At 41.0% G+C, this 19,687-nt stretch overlaps 1 protein-coding gene across 2 annotated transcripts in view; it reads right to left on the minus strand.

The window, feature by feature from the left end:
• Window positions 1-19,687, minus strand: part of med30 (mediator complex subunit 30) — a 48,520-nt gene that overhangs the window by 15,751 nt on the left and 13,082 nt on the right. The window contains exon 5 of one of the 2 annotated variants that reach the window (XM_042507234.1): window positions 16,157-17,160. The exons of the other annotated variant lie outside the window; for it this stretch is intronic. Coding sequence (XP_042363168.1) covers window positions 16,975-17,160 — 186 coding nt within the window. The 3' untranslated portion in view covers window positions 16,157-16,974. Of the gene's footprint in view, window positions 1-16,156; window positions 17,161-19,687 lie in introns of those variants that run through there. 2 annotated transcript variants of the gene reach the window in all.

Here is a 19,687-nt window from a genome sequence, read left to right on the forward strand (position 1 = left end):
ACCAACAAACAACACTGTGTTTTTTAGTGAGACAGCGGCAATTTCAGCTGTTATTGTGCCATCAAAACTGGGTATTTTTTGACAAAATATGATTTTTTCTTAACCACAACCAAATGTACTAGAGCCAATCCCAGCTGTCATTGGGTGGAAGGTGGGGTACACCCTGGATAGGTTGCCAGACTATCGCAGGGCCAACACATATAGACAGACAACCATACATGCTCACAGTCACACCTAAGAGCTATTTAGAGTCACCAATCAGCCTGAGCTGCATGTCTTTGGACTGTGGGAGGAAGCCGGAGACCCCGGAGAGAACCCACACAGACACGGGGAGAACATGCAGACTCCGCACAGAAGGGCCCCCGCGGACCGAACTGTGCTCCAGCTGGGTTTTGAACCAGAGACCCTCTTGCTATGAGGCAACAGTGCTAACCACGACGCCACTGTGCCGCCCATAAATTAAGAAAATAAAAAGAGAAATTATTGAAATAGTGATTGGAAAAATGGACAAACTGATCATTCTCACTGCAAACTATAAATGCAACACTTAGAACATATACCTGACTGGCTTAATACTTTAACTGATTTGTCTTTAATGAATATATCTAAATTGTTATAAATACAAGCAAATAAAATAAAAATGCCTTAAAATGCAGCTGTGGTGCAATTACTGTTTGCAATACCATTTGCCAATAACATTAGCTTATAGATACATCAGTCAGACTCGAGTAACAAGTTCCATTCTGCATCAGTCAGCATGAAACAGTGTCAAACGGCTAAGGCTTCCTGCTCACTCGGTTTAATTAGAGGTGTTTTCCTTTTTGACATCTGTGCTGCTAACTAGCTGTCTTATGGCAGGGAGTAAAGGGGGGAGCAGGGCCCAGGTTGAAAGTAGCTGCAGAGAGTGAAGGGCTGATCTGCAGACTGGAGCAGATGATGTGTGAGTGTTTCAAGCGTGTGTGTGTGTATTTGTTTATCTGCGTGTGCTGTAGGTATGATTGTGCATGTCTTGTGCATTTGTATGTGTGAGCGTTGAGAGCTTGAAGCCAGCATTTGGAGAGCAATATCCCGCCGTCTCAATCTCAGAGCAGACAGGACGTCTTTTCTTTCATCTCTCTGAGATGTTTGTCAGGAGCTTATATCATCTGAGGCCAAGCTGAACACCTCCTCTCACACTCTGAGTAAACATGATACTTCAAGGGGTTTTTAATGGGCAGTGGAGACTTCCTATGAGGTTGAATAAAAAACCCTGTGATTTAAGGTGCCAACAACAGTATTCAGATGTCAAAAAGCATCTTGTGACTCAGTGATGTGTTAAATTGGCACAATCACTCACACACTTAAAATCAGCTCCCCTATGGCACCTCTCCAGCGAAGTAATATTGGTTCTAATTACCTCTACCGTTTTAAGAGTGAAGGCAGCGGTACTGTAGGTGGGAAGAGGAAAAAGAGACAGGCAGGCAGATTTCTGGAGAGATAAAAGAGGGATAATTCCAATTTAAAGCCTCCAATCCTCTCGCAGGAGATGTTTGAGCACAAGGTTGAAAAGAGAACAAGCATGTTACTTGTGCTTCACCTACACACAAAGCAGTTTCTCAAGTTCAAATGTAAATATTCCTGCCAACACCTGAGCAAGCAGCTTTCCCTTTACTAAATAAAAAAGGCAGAATGAAAAGTGATGACAGGTTCTGACGCAAAAAACCATAGCGGGCTTTCAGCTGATGTAACATGCCCTTTGGCAGTCACATCACAGGCGAGGCAAGTTTATTTGTATAGCACATTTCATACATAAAGGCAATTCAAAGTGCTTTACATAATGCATCAAAAACATAAAAAATAGGATCCTCAATCAACTTGTGACAACAAAGCCTGACCACAGCTAAATCTGGAAACAAATGCACCTCATTCACATCCCTTACACAGCACACAACAAAGCTTGTTGTCGTTTATTCTTTACTCCCTGATTTCATTATTCTGATATTATACTATTTTGCTCAATGCTGAATCCTGAACTTGGATGATTTGGACTGCGCATTCAAGCTACCCACCATTTAGACTACAAAACAAATACCCGTTATCTACCAGGTCCAGGGCAGATTGTGAATTTGTACCATACCGTCACAGTAAAGGGGTCACGGTCTGGTGCCTGCAGCTGCACGCTAAATATGTAATATGTACTATGCGCATCAACTGGACTAAAACTAACCTGCAATTTATTACAATGTGCAATTATTTTTCCAGGTGCAATTGGTGTATATATTCTTCTTACTTTGAGTTTTGAATCCTGTTTTTTTTACTTTTTATATTGTTGTTTTGCTCTATTTCTATTTTTTATTTTTTTTTTTTTTTTTTTGCTCTATGTCTATTTCTAGTTTTCCGTGTGGTTTTTTTTTACTATTTATATTGTTCTTTTTGCTCTATTTATCTTGTTCATACCTTGCTTTGATATCCCTTTGCTGTTGTAACAATGCAAATTTCTCCATTGTGGGACTAAAAAAGAATTATATTATCTTACAATGTGAGTTCTGTCCAAAAACATTCAGCTGTACACTTCAACAGCGTCATAGGTTGGCACCATATTTTGCACCAATACAGAGGTGACATTGTTTTCACTGGACTAGCAATTCGTAGGGTGTTTGACTTTGCAACATGCTTACTGAAATTCACAGACACATGTCGTGTTTAGGCAAGAGTCATTGAAGTTCAAAGCCCTGTTCACACCATAGATTGGTGACAAGAAGAGCTGAAACTTGCAACATTCTGAAAACCAGCCAGTTTACGCCAATGCAACCAGACAAAGCAATGACTCTGCACGACATACAGATCAGATCGATGGATGAAGTAAGCAGCTGTTCTGCTATCAAGTCTGTGCCCAGAGTAGAATCTACGCTCTGAGAATGTGGTTCAATGTTTAACTAAAAGGTATATATATTCCAGCAACGCTCCTAACGAACGGTCCAACTCCAAAAATAGGAAATCAAAACGTGGCAGCAGATGATTTAATCGTGGCGGGCTGCCACAAATGAATATGTTGAAAACCCTGCTACAATAACAACTGCAAGAGTCACTTTTTAAAACGTTTGAATATTTGTGTGCAATATGCGCACACATATTCAAAAAACGCAGCAGCAGCAGTAACCCACCGTCTGAAACCAACGAATCACGAATGACCGCCGCATGTCGGAGAATGCCACAGCAAACTGGCATGCTGTGCGCTGTTTGACCAGCTGACTTTACTACAACCTGACTGGCTGGTGAAACAGGTGATGTGCCTTATGTTCTGAAACCAGCCACTGGTGACTGGACAAGCTGAGTCACAGGTGACGGCATCAGAAGGCTCGAATCAAGCTGAGACATGCCAGTTCATATCACCGCAACTTTTTTTATTTAACAGTTTCTTCTTGTTGTGAATCTTTTGTCTCGACTAGGCTTAACAAAACAGCATTTGCTTCCACTGAAACTCCACAGGACGCATTGAATTTAAAACAATGTCTTGGCTGAGAGCCACTGCAGATACATACAAAGGTGAGCATGCAGTTCTGGCTGACACTGCACCAGTGGAGGTGGTACATCCCTGGATGAGACCTGGAGAGAAGCCAGAGACCCCGAGCTCCTCCACATAGAGTTGGACTCCAGATTGTGCAAGGAGTGAAGAGGAAGATGGAGAACGTTTCAGGCACTCCACTCCACAATCCCACCACTTCTACATCTGTTGCACCACACCACTACCATGGCAACGTCAATATAAAGCTCTGTGTTTCAGCCACTATCTTCCATATAGGATATATAAGTAATATTGAGAGTAGAAAATGAGAAAAAAATAATAAAAAGACTTCATATATGTTGGATTCTGGTGAGTCTGCTGACCTGCTGTAGTATATTTTTTCCTCTCCAGCATGTAGTTGAACGTTGCTTGAGAGCACCAGTGCATACTAAAGGTAATCTTTATTTATATGTAAGAATCTGTTTTAAAAGTAAGCTCTGCCCCAGTGTTTATTACAGTATGTGTGATTATTTTTATATTTTCTTTGAAGCCAACGAGAGAGTAAGGAAAGGCTTCTTTTCTCAGGCCATCAGGATGCTGAATTAGTCCTCTAACCTCCGTGTATCTTCAGCCTTGTCCTGCACATATCTTAAACTGTGACATAGTAGATCCTGTGCGTATCTGTCTGTCAGCAGCTAATCTCACATACAAATGGATCAGTCAGTCTGTTAGTTCAGGTGCACATTTATGACTGTATGCTCAAGGACCTCTTCACAATTGAAAAGTTGAAAAACCTGTTTTATTGACTGTTTCATGCTGTCATTGACTGCTGACTCCTCACTCATCTTAACCAGTCTGTAGGGGCCTCAAGTCATCATCAAAATCATGCAGAAAAAGTCTTTCCAAGTCTGTTACAAGCCAAATGTAGTTTCATTTTCATTTATGTTCGATTTTGTGCCAGGCTGCAATAAATACATGTATTGTTGATAAACCTTGATAAAGCTTTGAACCCTTTCAAAAATGTAAAATTTGAAGACTTGTAGCCTTGAAAAAGTATTCAACAGAAATGTGCAGACAGTGGCTTCCATACTGTGCAAACTCGTGACCAGGCAAAACTGCTTTTGCTCCCGTCGGATACCTGATGTCCCGCGAGGGCACCAGGCTCAGCCTCCTTTATAACTAAATTAAAAACATCTCTCTTTTCTGAAACCTTTGGTCTTTTATATGAATTCACCTCAGTTTGATGTGTATACACGTCTACATCCTACATTTATTCTCCTCTTTATAACAGTCCCCAAAGCATCAGGAAAATATAAAGCTTGCCTTGATGTGCCTTTTACTTATGTTACACAAGTGACCTACCTAAACTGCATTATGTGCACAACACAGCCTGAGCACACAGCAACTTACATCACACCCTCCGTTCATGTAAACAATAGTCCTAAATGCCGCTGCAGTCACACAATGGTTTAAAAAAACCTAATTGCTTACATAGCCCTTAAACACTGAAACACAAAGCAGAAATAATTGGGGTTGCACTTGACACTAAATGCAGCAAAATACTCAGAAAACATGTATCCCCCCCCTCCCCCAAAAAAGAAAAAACGAGCTCTGATACCTCCTCCGCAAGAGCTTTGCGGCTACACTGCCCCTCTGACCCCCGCAAAACAATTAAAAAGCCCTTGGCATACAGGGAGCCTCTAATGGGCCACATATGAGGCTGCTAATAAGACAGAGGTACAGCCACCTGCTGTGCACAGACTACTAATTCTGGAGCCTGAACATAGCAGTGGGAGATAGGAAGAGAGCGATGGAGAGAAAGAGGGATGCAAGAATGGGAGGTATAAGGAGGATGGGAAGGGATAGGAAGTGGAGCACAGCAGGGGGGTAACGTCTGTGGGAGTGGAAAGAAAGACAAACTGAGAGAAGACAAACAGAATGAATAAGGGAGGCAGGGAATCACAGAGCAAAGCGAGAGATGGAATGAGACAGAGAGAGAGCATCTGCCAACCAAGCTGCATCCCTCTCTCCCGGTCTTATTACAGTTAGGAGGTTGCGTTTGTTTATCATCAGGCCTCGGCAGACTCCCCGCCTGCTCTTCAGATAAAACTAACCGCCAGTGCCACTGGAATTCATTATATACACGCCGAGCCGGCAGCGAGCTCGCACAGGTCTGGAGAGCAGAGCAAAGCCAGACAGTGGATGGCTTTTCTATTTGAAATTACAAACATCCTCCTGCTTTTAATTTCTCCCTTTCTCATTTGAATAAAGAGGACAGACGCGGTAATTAACAGGGTATTAAAAAAGCAAGAAGTGTGCAGTGAGGGAGGGAGGAGGAGGAGGGTGAAGGGGCACAGGAGAGAGAGCAGCAGAGTGTGAGAGATAGTAACTAAAAGAGGGGAGAGAAAGAGAGGAGCTGTGGAGAATTAATAACAGGCCAGATCTCTCCAAGGCCTCCTTAATGGGCTGTGACAGGAATTTATTCACACTTAGGCTGGTATTAAATCAAACGCGAGGCGAGTGGCAGTGGCAGGCTGCAGCAGAAGGGTGGGGCAGGGAGAAAACGGCGGGGGTTTGCCATGTCGCACAGGTCTGGCATTACAACCTCCCTACCAGGGTGGAGGGTCATCACCAAGGCCCCCCTGGGACAGATAGAAGGATGGCGAGATGGAGCGGACAAGCGACGTATGAAGAGAACAAACGATGAGTGATGTGCGGATGACAAGACAGCCTGTCCCACGCCCCAGATGGAATGATTATCAAGTAGTCCGGAGAGCCGCTATGAATCATCCTTCCCCCATTCTGCAAAACGCACCGTCACTCAGCCAGACAGCCAGCCAGTCAATCAGTCAGTCAGGCAGGCAGGAAGGAGGCTGATTCCCACCAACTTGGACGCCACTCGCTGCAGACAGCTGGTCGAAAATGGAACAGAAACCGCCATCCAAATTAAGCGCTCCGTGCAAAATTCTGCTGGCGAATTTACTTGTCATATTTTTTGTTTTCCCTCATTAATTGGCGTGTGACCAGTAATGTAGGATATTCATTAGGGCTGTAATTTGTGGTCACTTGGGTGCCACAGAATTGTGGTCTTATTTTTATTGGAGCAGAAACAGTGTGGATGACTGGGGACCCTGAATTGATATGCACAATCACATTCTACAGCACCAGAGGTCTGCAGCACAGAGATTGAGCAATCGCAACCCATTAGGCACCAATGAATTATGGCTAATGCATCTTAAACATTTATGCAAACACTGTTGACTTTCACACATGCTCAAATAAACTGTGCTTCATCACACACACACACACACTCAAGTCCCCACATACGACATGCATGAGAGTGAGCGCATGACACAATATAGGAGTGTTGTATAGAGGCAACAAGGACAAAGAGGTGCACAATCACATTAACACATCTACATGGGGAACATTCACATTTAAATACATATTGTCACACACAGTATGCTGCCTGGTAAAGACACTTGTGGAGAGTGATGAGAGAGATGCCTCCCCCCTCCTCCCCCTCCAACGCTGGGCAGATTGCATCACCATCCGTCAGCCAGACTCCGACAAACAGCAATTACCCCAATCGACAGATAACGAGAGCAAGGCTATCACTCACAGCCAGGACACCCCATAAAGCAGCCAGACATTACCATGAAGGAGTCATTTATCTGCCTCTCCTCCAGCCATTCCACCAACACTCCATCCCACGCTGATCTTTACTTCTACTACCTGTTCAACGCCATCAAATTGGGGGGTGGGCTTTGGGCTTTAACCGAGGTAGGATTATGGCTTGGGGTTCTGGTTAATGGGAGGAAACTGGGCTGAAGAGACGGTTACAGCAACTGTTGGGGTCACTACTTTTCTGACTTTCAGTGAGACGAACTTCTCAACCGCCCCTTCGGGGTCTGAAACTAACACCCTTCTAGCACCAAATGTGGGTGGATTTTATTTCTAAAGGCACTGGCAACTAAATATTTGTACCAAAATAGTCCTGTACTAAAACATACTCATATCACTTTGCAGTGGACTTCCATGTCTACATATTACGTTCTAAGTATCCTTCTGCGTCTGCTGTTGACGTTCTGAGATGCTGTTACCATGATGTCAACACATGGTGGGATTACGCTACACATGGTTATGTTTACACACCAAAAGCAAATGGGACATCAACAAACCCGCATGCTGGCACAGGTGGATGGGTTTAGGCAACGAGGACATGGATGGTTAGGAATAGGAAGGAGGCACATGGTAAGCACAAAAAAATCATCACACTCAGATGGAAGCGAACACAGAATTATTGCGTAAAAGGGATGGGGTTTGATGGACCCATCCACCACTGCACCCACCCACCCTTTAGGCGCCCTCACGGTTGTTTTTCTGTTGTTTTTGTTTTTTATGGCACATGACTTGAGAATTAGTGCTAACCTCTGTTTATTTCCAAGTGCCCAAATCCTAATTTAACAGTTGTAAATCAATTAATTTTTAACTTGCTGATTTTCTGGAAATTCTGTCAAAATTTGCACTACATTTGGACGGGAACCTGCCAATAACTTGATTGGCCAATTGACAAAAATGACATTAATTTTGATAATCAATGAATTGTTTGTCATTATTTCAAAATAAAATAGATCTAAAAACAATAAATAAATAAAATCACCCTTCCTGCTTTTTAACTATGAATATTTTCTAGTTTTCGAATGCTTCTATGGTGATAAATTGAATCACTGAAGTTTTAGACTGTTGATCGAAATCTCCTTTGGCTCTCTGACCAAACAATTAATCGATATAACAATCTACAGATTAATCTATAGGGAAAATAATCCCAATTGCAGCATTAACGGCAAAAGGAACATCCCTAATTACTCTCCAGCAATCAATAGTGTATTTCCACCGCACGTTAGAGTCCCACTAGTTAATTTCACTTTTTTTATTGACAATCTTGGTGGCATTTAAAAGGTTATCGTATTCTTTGGGGGATATCCGCGCCTAAAGAGACACATATTTTCAAGAGTGCATTCTTTAAAGGCACAGTTCACCCAAAAATCAAAAACATATGTTTTGCTATTTATCACACTAGATCGTTGTGGTGTGAGTTGCAGAGTGTTGGAGATATTAGCCACAGAGATGTCTGCTTTCTCTCCAGTATAATGGGACTAGATGGCACTTGGCTTTTGGTGCTCAAAATGCCAAAACAATGCATGTGAAAAACTCTCATGATAACGTCATGACCCCGTTACTCAAGATAATCTACAGACCTAGTTGTGTGTAGATAAAGAAACTATTTCCTATTTCTACGCTTTTTCATGCTCTGAGTCTGCATTTAGTAAAGAGTTATCTGCATAAACAGCTGTTTAAATCACATAAATATAAATTAATGAGTCAATAAATACAAAAACTTTTAATTTCCTTGTGTGGAGCTGACATTATAAATATATTGACTCAGTAAATCTGCTGTCAGTCGGCCCGGTGACGGCAGTTTGGCCTGCAGCTGTCCTCTTAAGTCCTCCGGAGCAGCTGCTGACAGACGGCTGCTTCTGTGGACAGAGACGCTGAATGCAGGTCGGCGTTAGTATGGATTAAAAACTACTATTTCCATGGCAACATTGGTTACACTATTAGTAATGTCCCAATCAAGTTTTTTGCCCTTGATCCCGATCTGAGCCATTTAATTTTGAATATCTGCTGATATCAGGTCCCAATCTGATACTTCTATTTTCCTATTACAGCTGCACAGAGCACTTCATGTAGGCTTCTTTAAAGTTATTCAAATCAGTCCAAAGTATATGCATGGCAATTGAAAAGCCAGACTAGAAGTATAAAGTAACAACAATAACCCTTTCTTTAATCTTTTTATCCTTGTCGCTGTCTCAAGTGAATTTCTTTGTCCCTTTAAGAGCAGATTCTCCTTTGTTGTTTCAATGAGGCCTTTATTACCTGAATGAACTATTTTTCTATTGAGTGTTTAGTTTTGTCGTCTGTACATCTTTTGCACAGATACCATTAATTAATGAGCCTACTCTGACAGTTACTTTGCTTGCTAGGCTTTTATTGCACGTCCAATGTCGTGTTGAGGAGGACAGACTGCTGTCTGTCTCTCTGTCCGAAGTGAAAAACGATGCACCAGAGATGACAGCAAAGCAAAAGAGAGACACACACTGAGCTGAAACGAGTGCTCATAACTTCGGGAGAGAACATAAATAAACGCGGCATTTTTCTGTCATTTATGGCATGCAAGTTTTTCACCATGGGAGGGGAGCAGAGCGGAGGAGAGAGGCAGAGTTGTAGAGTTAACAACGGTTGCACTCTGCATCACTGTGCATTACACCTTTGCCAATAAAAACACCTGTGTGACAGCTGATGTAAAACAAAGGATCTGATCAGGCTCTATAAGAATAAAGCCAATCCGGATAACTTTAAATAAAAGTTATAAAATATAAAATGCCATTATCCGCCCCATACCTGCCAACTGGGCTGTGAAAATGAGGGAGATTTTCTGGGGTATCGGTTGGAAAGGCCCACTTGCAACGTCCCTACCCCCAAATAACCTTACATCACAAATGAATACAATAAATACAAGGATGCAGAGCCTGGTGATTGTTTTGGGGTTGCACAGTGACGCACGTCTGGCTGGGACATTTAGGTTGGGTTGCCAGGTATCACGACACATATCCAACAGTCTGGACACATCAAAGCAACCGTGAAACCGTGATTTTAGTCAGATCACTACGAAATCAGGAGATTAGCAGAAGTAATAACCAATTGGGAGCAGGACAGAGGAAAGGGTTAAACATGTAAATCGTGAGTGTTGGCAGGACTGAAGCCACGATACTTCTTTAAGAACAGATTGGGACATCCCTATACACTGTTAATCACATTATTGACAAAATATGAAGTCCAGGACAAATTTTCCAGGTGTGCAACATAAAAGGAAATTATCAAGTGACTTTCTTTTTTCTGTCAAAAATGCTCATTTCTGTTGAGCGACGCTCATCAAAGGTGTTGAGCGCCCAACCATGAATCAGGCTTAAGCAGGGATTGGATAGTAAGAACATTTAGGGTTGGGCCAACACTTCTTTCCATTATTCCCTCTTGTGAGCTCAGAACACACACTTCAATGGTCTCTTCAGATCACTCTCTTCTGTCAAATGGTAACAAGGGTGGTGTCTGCTCCAAGGTTATTTCACTCAGAACAGAGCGTACGAAAATCCCCGTCCACGGATTCAGAATCCTATTACCCTGCCATCCTATCACTCCGCCTATCACGCCCTGCCCATGAAGATGCATTTTTCTTTATTTACAGCAGTGAGTGAATTTAAATTTTGATAGAAGTCAACGTTTCAAAAAAAAAAAAAGAAAAAAAATCTACTTTTCTGACGGGAAATATGATCCTAGCAATCCTAAACCAGTGTGACATATCAGCTGGAGAGTTTGGAGCATGCTTGGACTTATCTTTTCACTTATGCATCAATCTTCTCTTTTTCTTTCTCTCCCTCAGCATCCTGTTACAGAAGGCATCCCATTTTCCCTGCTGCAGCTGAATTTCATCAGTCTTCTGTTATTCCTTTTGAAGACCCTATCTGAATGGGAAAGGCTTAACTCTGACAATCCACGGCTGTCTACACATCTGTCAATCCACTCTTTCATCAATCTTTTTACCTGTCTCTTCTCTCCCGCACACCCCCGACTCTCTGCCACACATTTTAATTCACATAAAAAAACCACCACACGAACGTTTTTGCTACCTGTTTGTCTCTCTCAGTGTCCTCTTCGTCCTTCACCCTCCACTTCGCACGTCTACTCTGTGTGACAACACAGCTATTTGTCTGGTCATCCATCCATCTTCAAACACCTTTCCCACCTGAACAGTCCATTTCACTCCCTCCTTTTACTCAACAGATGCTTTCTGTTCTTTTTTTCACAAATCTATCACTCCATCAGCCTTTTCATGCTAACATCTCTGCCATTTTGTTCCCTTCCTACCCTTTTCTCCCTCTTTTATGTATCTCCCTTCCTCTTTCCTGCCACCTCGCCCTCCTCCCAATCATCCCTCTCTCATCCACAACGATCCTCTCTGGCTGGAGTGACTGCAGCAGATGTAGCCAGGACACAAACATCTGCTTCCCCTGTACTGTTGCATCTCTACTCTGCTGATCAGACTAACCGCTTTAACTCCCCAAAGCTTGCTGTCTTTACTGCGGCCTTAATGTGCAGCTGGGCAGCCCGGGCAAAATCACAGCTAAATATGCTGCAAACACATGAGGCATACGCTGGATATCCGGCAGCCAGATTGAAAAGATGTGTTTCGCATAAGTTGAAGTTTTAGCCTCTGGGTATGGTTTGGTGATGCAAACAAAATAAACAGTGCTGAGGGAAAATCGCCTCAATAAGAAAAATGCCGGTATGCTGTCCACAAGTTAAACTGCTTAAAAGTGCATTAAAAACCTATTTGGTTATATATATGGTTGATGTTTTGGTATCAAAAGTCAAATGGGCAAACTGGAGGAAGCTCAATTGTTAAAACTACCTTAAAAATGACATGTCATTGTGGATAAATGAGGTGATAAGACGTTGGAAGTGTGCCAATCATTTGTCTGCCTGAAGCCCCATTTGGCCACTAAGTGAATGAAACAATCTGAAATATTACTTAAGTTAAAATATCAGCTATGTCTTTTTTGTCCTCTTTGGTGGCACCTATGGCAATAAGCAGTCACTGCAGTGTGACTGTGTTCACAGATGGCTGTGGGTGTGTTTATATCAGCTCTTTTTGTTAACCCTACAGCTGGTGAGATGAAAGGGTTACCAGGCCATCGACTCATGAACGAGAGGCTTGTGCTTGTGACAGTGCGACAGCTCACTCGTGCTAAGTGAGCTAACAGTAGCTACACGCCTCCTTCTGTGGGGTAATACAGTAAGCAGGTGTACTTTGGTAGAGGGAAAATAGTTCCTACATGAAACTGTTCACAACAAGGTCTGTGGATTATTTTGAGTAACCTGGTCATGATTTCTGGAAAGAGACAGTTTTTAAAATGTATTTTTTGGGTTCTTTGAGCTCCATAATTTGAGTGACATCTAGTTCCATTATATTCAAGAGAAGGCAGACATCTCTACGGCTGATATCGCAAATACTCAGCATCTCACACCAAAACAAAATAGACTGATAAACAGCACTACAGCTAAGAGGAAAAATATGTTTCTGCACTGTCAGTTAGCAAAAAATAAATATTTGATGTACATTATACAACTAACTAAGCCAAAAACTTCTGCAAACAAATGACCAAGAAGTACCATAGTTTCAGTTTGCCACCTGAAGCATCACCATCTAGTGAAGCATACAGAGTAGGGCTGAGTGATAATGAATAATTCAAATATTAATATTTTTGACTAAATATTTCAATATTGATATTGCAACAATATTGTAGGGCTGACTATTGGTGCTTTCAGAAAATACATACAGAGCAGATTCTCTGTTTGCAGCTCATAGAGGTCATGGATTCAGGTTCTGAGTCTGTCTTTAATGTGTAGTTTCTGACCACTGTTCATGTTTTTGGGCATTTTTTTTGTATGGAACCTCATTTTGTCTGTTCTTGTGCATGTGGGTAAAGGATATTCAGTTTCACATTATTCTACTGCTCCACGGGTGGTGGAGATGCAGAAAAAAAGCAGCATTGAGATCACCAAGACGGGTAAAGAAGAAGACTGCAAGCTAGTAAACATGCATGTAAGTAAGGCAGGTTTCAAAAATTAGCTTTGCAAATGTGTTTGGAGAAATGAAATGCATTCAACATTTATGTCAAGCCTCAAGGATACACACACGTTTGGTGTTAGCTATATATAAACAAAACTCTATAGGTCATATCTTTAAAGGAACAGCGAACAGAAATCATCCCTTCATAAGTCCTGTTTTCTTATGAAATTAAGACTAATCACAAAGATGTAGATGATGACAAAACAGACAAGTTTAAAAACTGAGATGTGGCTAAAAATCAAAATAAACATATCCTTTATCTTTGATTTCAAAATAAGTAAAATATCCACTGACTGTACAGAATAATGAGCTGTTTTTTAGATACGCTGCATAATAAGGTCTTGCAGAATGTGAGGAAAGTTTGCCCTCAGCGTATTACGGTAGCCTGTCTTCTCAATCTCTATATACTTGGATCATTTGACGGGACTCAATTTGCATGCTGATGCTTTGCATAGGGGGAAGGTCATATTATAAACAAGGTTATTTATCACATCCATACACAGGGTCTCTAATAGAACAAAATTACTTTCACTTTCAAGTGCAGTATTTTATGCACTTTCACTGAAACTCATGAAGAAAAACTGTTTCTGTTATGTTTTTAAATGTCTGTATTTCAGTCCGCATTCAAAGAGTTGGATTAAGCACTCGGTTATTTATCTACCACAGTATCAGCAGAATCTAACCATTCTGTTTGCGGGTATAGAGGGTTTGTGTGAAAAGGCGATGCAGTTTGTTTTGGATGGGGCTGAGTGCAGTTGAGCACAGGGTTCACTGCAATGTTTCACTGTAGTGTTAACATTTAAAAGCAGCCAGGGGAGCTGTGCTGAGCTCTTAAAAATAACCAATTCTCATCTCTGCTGCTGACACTCCTGACCTTGGACCATTATCATTGCAGCACACTCAGACGGCTTGGCATGCACAATCTGTACCAAGCCAGCGCAATGCACATACAAAGAGAGGAAACAGAGAAGGGCCTCAGCCAGCAGCATGCGCACACGCTGAAAGCATGTATGAAAGCAAATGCAAACACAATATTTTCTCTCTGAAGAAAGAACAAAAGCTTTCTCGCTCTCTCAAACTCAATATACACACAAGCAAAACAAAGCCGTGACAGACGAAGCAAACTAAAAAGGCCTCCTCAATAATGCATGATGTGTTTTACCTGAACCTTTGCCACGCGCCACTGTCCATAACTACAGTACTCTGGGGTGAGATATGGGAAGTGCTGGGAGGTATTGTGTCTGACTTCTGGCTGTATACCTCACCTGCATCTACGCAGGATCTACGTTTCATCGACCCACGGCTGATATTAGCACACAGCGTTTTAATGTCATCTTGATGGGCCCGTTTCCCATGGAGAGATTTAACCTAATCCCGGACTCAAAAATAATCCGTGAAGGCAAATGCCAAAATATCAAGGGGCAGCATTTGTCAGTGTACAGAGAACCTGTGTCATCTGGGACAGTGGACAGTTCAGAAATACTAAAAACATCTTAAAATATTTATTTTTGCTTTTTATTTGCTCAACATGTAAATCATCATGTCCTTTAGGACTGCACGATTTGAGGAAAATATGCAATAATGTTGAATATTGCAACAATGATATCACTTGCAATAAATAAACAGATATTAAAGTGTACTCAGTTCTGCTTTCAGTATACTGCTAGAATTCACAAAAAGCGTGTTTAACCAAAAAATATTAAATTATTTCCAAAAGTCTTCTTTTTTAACAATAAATTAAACATAAATAATGTGCAGATTTCTACTGACACTCTGTAGTCTTATGTAGACTGTAGTTATGTATTTATCACCAGTAGGATCAAAAATTTAAACAGTATTATATTGCAGTATTTTGTGTGGCAATATTGTATCAATACGTTGCTTTTTCACTCCACTTGTTACATATTGCTGCAATAAAAATGACTGAAGTGAGATGAACAGTATGAAAACTTATCTTGCTGGAGAAAACAGACACTGACAAAGTTATCCTTTGAGGACATAATTTCCAGTTGAAAGAAAGTTATACATGATATCGCAATATTCAGCCCACTCGATATCATATTTTTCATGGTTAGTGGCAGGGTCCGCCATTACAATGCTGGATTAAAATTGCTTTTACATGCACAAAGAATTGATTAGAAAAGATAAATGCATGTAGTCCATCATAACTGTTTGTCATTGTATGTAATTGTTTGTCCTCATCTTACTACTAGGGGTGTCCCTGATTAAGAATTACATAGCTGAATGGGAATTGTCTAATCTCACCTATCCTTAACTAACAGTCAAATCATGTTTTGTCTTGTGTTTGTTGCTTATTGATGCATATTCTCATCTCTTTCCATTTTTTCCACAGCAGATAAAAGCTGAAACACCAAATTATTTAATTTGGTGTTTTATCATCTGTTATCAGTGGCCTTTTAAAAGGAAGTGGAAGAGATTGGTTAGAGATCGAGACAAGCAGCAAGGTGCAAAGGGCTATTTCTACGTGCCTACCCCGCTGATTTTGACAGAGAATCAGTCATAAATTCAAAAAATATTTTGCACTCAGCAAGAACCACGTTCTCAAGTGAGTGCGCCAATTAATACATTTATATCAAAAGAGCTTACATATAATGATTTTTTGGGAAAAACCAAGCAATTAAATGTAAAATCAGCCATTCAGCAGCCCCATATAGCCCAAATGAATTATTACTCATAACCACGTTTTCTTACAAGTGTGATGATCGTCGAATAGTCAACTATTCCAGCGTCACTCCTACTTACTACTTACTCACTACAAATGCAAAGTGGACTTCATCTATAAACTTATAATGAACTTTATTTTATTGCACTTTTCTTGACAAGGTTACAAAGTTCTTTTCAGAAAACAACAACAAGAACAACAAACAAACAAAACAAAAAAAGGTAACTGCACAGTGATCAAGTACAAAGGCCACAGGGGGTCCATAAAACAAAGCAACAGCAACCTATTCATTACTCACAAAAGCTTTCCAATAAAAAAAATTCTTAAGGAGTGATTTAAAAGATGCTAATGATGGGGCAGGTCTGATTTCAGTGGGCAAAGAGTTTAGGGGCTCTGATGGCAAAGGCACGATCACCTTTTGTCACGCCGTAAACGGGGAACCGCGAGAAGAGTTGTATCTATTGATCTGAGGGGGCGCCTGGGTAAGTAGGGGGTCAATAATTCTTTAATGTAATTTGGGGAATGTCCATGCATTGTTTTAAAAGTGATCATTAAAATTTTAAAATTGATGCAGTAGGAAATAGGCAGCCAGTGTAAATTTGCAGAAATGGGAGTAATGTGTTCAAATTTTTCTGAGCCTGTTAAAATTCAGGTGGCAGCATTTTGGACCAGTTGGAGTCGGTGACGGAAACTCTGATTTAAACCAGCATAAAGTGCATCGCAGTAGTCAAGGTGAGAAAAAATGAAAGCATGTATTACCTAGTGCAAGTCAGGGGAAGACAAGAATTGTCCAATTTGAGAAATCTTTTCAAGCTGGCAGAAGAAGGACTGAACAACATTTTTTATTTGAGCATCAAAACAAAGCTCTTCATCAAATATTATACTAAGACTTTTTACAGTTTGCTTCAAATTAAGAGAAAGGGAACCAAGTTTGCTGCAAATCAGGATGCCTGAGTTAGTTGGACCTATGGCTAAAATTTCAGTTTTGTCATTGTTGAATTTAAAAAATAAATGTGACATCCAACAACTGATCACTTATACAGGTAAGAAGGTTATCTAATGACTTACTGGACTGGAGGGGGACATATAGCTGTGTGTCATACACATAACAGCGATGGGAGATACCATGGTTCTGAGGGATGTGACAGAGGGGGAGCATATAAATGGAAAATAACAGAGGGCCGAGAATGGACCCTTGAGGTCTCCCGTACTTGGAAGGAGACACAGAGGAGCTGGATGTTTCTAAGACGACAGAGAAGGTTCTGTTAGAAAGGCAGGAACTCAACAACTACAGTGCTGTTCCCTTAAAACCCACTCAGGATTCAAGTTGGTGCAGGAGAACAGAGTGATCAACAGTGTCAAAAGCTGCACTCAAATCTAAAAGCACCAGGACTGAGCATTCACCTCTGTTGGCTGTTAAAAGTAAGTCATTGCAAACGGAAGTCATTTTATAAGGGCTGTCTCAGTGCTATGTTGGGCTCTAAAACCAGACTGAAAACTGCAAAAAATATTAATGTTATTCATAAAAGAGATTATTTGAGTTGAAATGACCTTCTCACACCTTTGAAAAAAATGAAAGTTTAAATATTGGGTGGTAATTACTGAGTAGAAGGGGATCCTGATTGGGTTTTTTCATTAGTGGCTGAATCACAGCATGTTTAACTGGAAAGATGCCGGAAATCAGTGCACTGTTAATAACTGACAAATACGACCGACAGATGGGAAAACCTGCTTTAAAAACGTATTGGGGATAGTGTCTAAAGGAGAGGTAGAGGGATTCATTTGAGAGACTAATTTACTGAGATCTGAGAGGTTAGTGGATTGAAACTGGGAGAGGGAGACATGATTATTACAGGCAATGGATAGATTTCTTTGATCAGGTCAAATTTGGGACTGAATGCTATCTATCTTCCCTGTAAAATAAGCCGCAAACTCTTCTGCAAGGGCATTTCTCGGATCCAGGGCTGTATTGATCGGACCATTAGGAACATAGATGATGACGTTAAAAAGAACTTTGGGGTTTTGATGATTTAAAATTACATTTGAGAAGTAAGATGATCTTGCCTGTTTTGTTGCTATCTGGTAGTTTTTCATAAATTCCTTAAGATTGCAGTGAATGGCATCGGATTTGGTTGCTTTCCATTTGCGTTCTTGTCTTCTGCATCGTTGTTTCAGGGAACGAGTTTGTTCATGACGCCATGGGAGTGAGTTTGATTTTAACTGATGCTGCTTCACATTCAAAACATGCAAACCACTGGATGACTTTTATTGTGAAGCAGTCACAAAAAATGCAATGTTGTTTGTCCCCGAGGTTAGTTTTGACATCAACTGTTCAACAGAAATGCATCTACAAAACCAAACCAAATATTTTTGGGCGCTTTTTTTTTTGGCATTTTTGACAGCGCACTTGCAATTGCCACAATAACCATGAAAGCTGCCAAATCAAGCAGGATTCATAACTTTAAAAATCAAATATTACACTAAAATGCTTGGAACATTTCGCAGTGTGAGGATTAGTTTCTTTCCACAATAATGTTATTTTTTATTTTCTTTTGTTGGATTATGTTTAATTAACCATTGAGAGAGATCAGCTTTTCATGGATCTCCATGCAAAAATTCACCGTGTTTGTCTGTGGCATGTAACTGAGCCATGACTCAGGATTAAATCTTTCTGCAACAAACTTTCAGACTTTGACTGACAGCATGGCGTGTCAGTCTGAAGAAAAGCTCTCTGCTATGCACTTCAGAGTGTCATAAAACAGCCTCTCTATCATAGCCGGGCAAAAAATATATCTGACAGTGAATACATTTGAAAAAGCTCTTAGGTGTGTTTGATGTCCGCCACTTTAAACCACTCCAGAAGTGCACACCTCACTCACAAGAACTGAAAGTCAACTCTTCTTTCCTTCTGTTAATATCCAAAACAACCGTCAGCTAAAATCTTGCTCAAATCAGCTCTTTGAAGACAATGGTCACTTCATCTTCCGTGATATCTGCATTATATTTACACTATAAAGGTTTCTTATTGGCTCACTTACACTATTATTCGAATCCTTATATGCATACAGGAAACACAAACCCATTCATTCTCACAATTTTAGGATTTGTGCTCAGTGGTGTAAATTCACTAAACACGACAGCTCAGACACAGGTGAACTGTAAAGTCAGAGCTTCACCTTCAGGCTGAGGCCACATTTTTAACACAGAAGTCTACAATATTCAGGTGGAATCACACCAATCTGGTTGTTAACTTCATTTTACCGTCACTCCCGAACAGGACACTAAGATACTTAATACCCCTTTCTCAGGGCAGCAAGTCAGGCCCAACCTGACACGGACAGACTGCAGTCTTAATTTTGGTGATTCTCATTCAAATTACTTTGGACTCTGCTGCAAAAAACTATGATGCTCAGCTACTGTTTCATTACCAGATCCTGAATCTGAGGTTCAACAACCAAAAGAAGTCCCCTTTCAAGCACACCACCATAAGGTACATTGGTAATGAGGGCACATACTCCAGTCCTCCTGCGAACCACCACCCCTGACAACCAGTCTATAGTTACTCTGCCCAATCTCCATGTTATATTACAGACAAATTTCACCACAAAAATATCCAGAGCATTCAACATCCTCTTCATCCACCCCTGCTGCCATGCCACTTTCTGACTCTCGATGAACTCTGTGGGAGAGGCAGGCAGGTGTCCTTTTCTCAAACCAGCTCATGAACATCAGAATAAGTCCGGTGGATATTACAATAGCATTTCTCACC

The sequence above is a fragment of the Plectropomus leopardus genome, chromosome 18, assembly GCF_008729295.1.
Source record: "Plectropomus leopardus isolate mb chromosome 18, YSFRI_Pleo_2.0, whole genome shotgun sequence".
NCBI lineage: Eukaryota > Metazoa > Chordata > Actinopteri > Perciformes > Serranidae > Plectropomus > Plectropomus leopardus.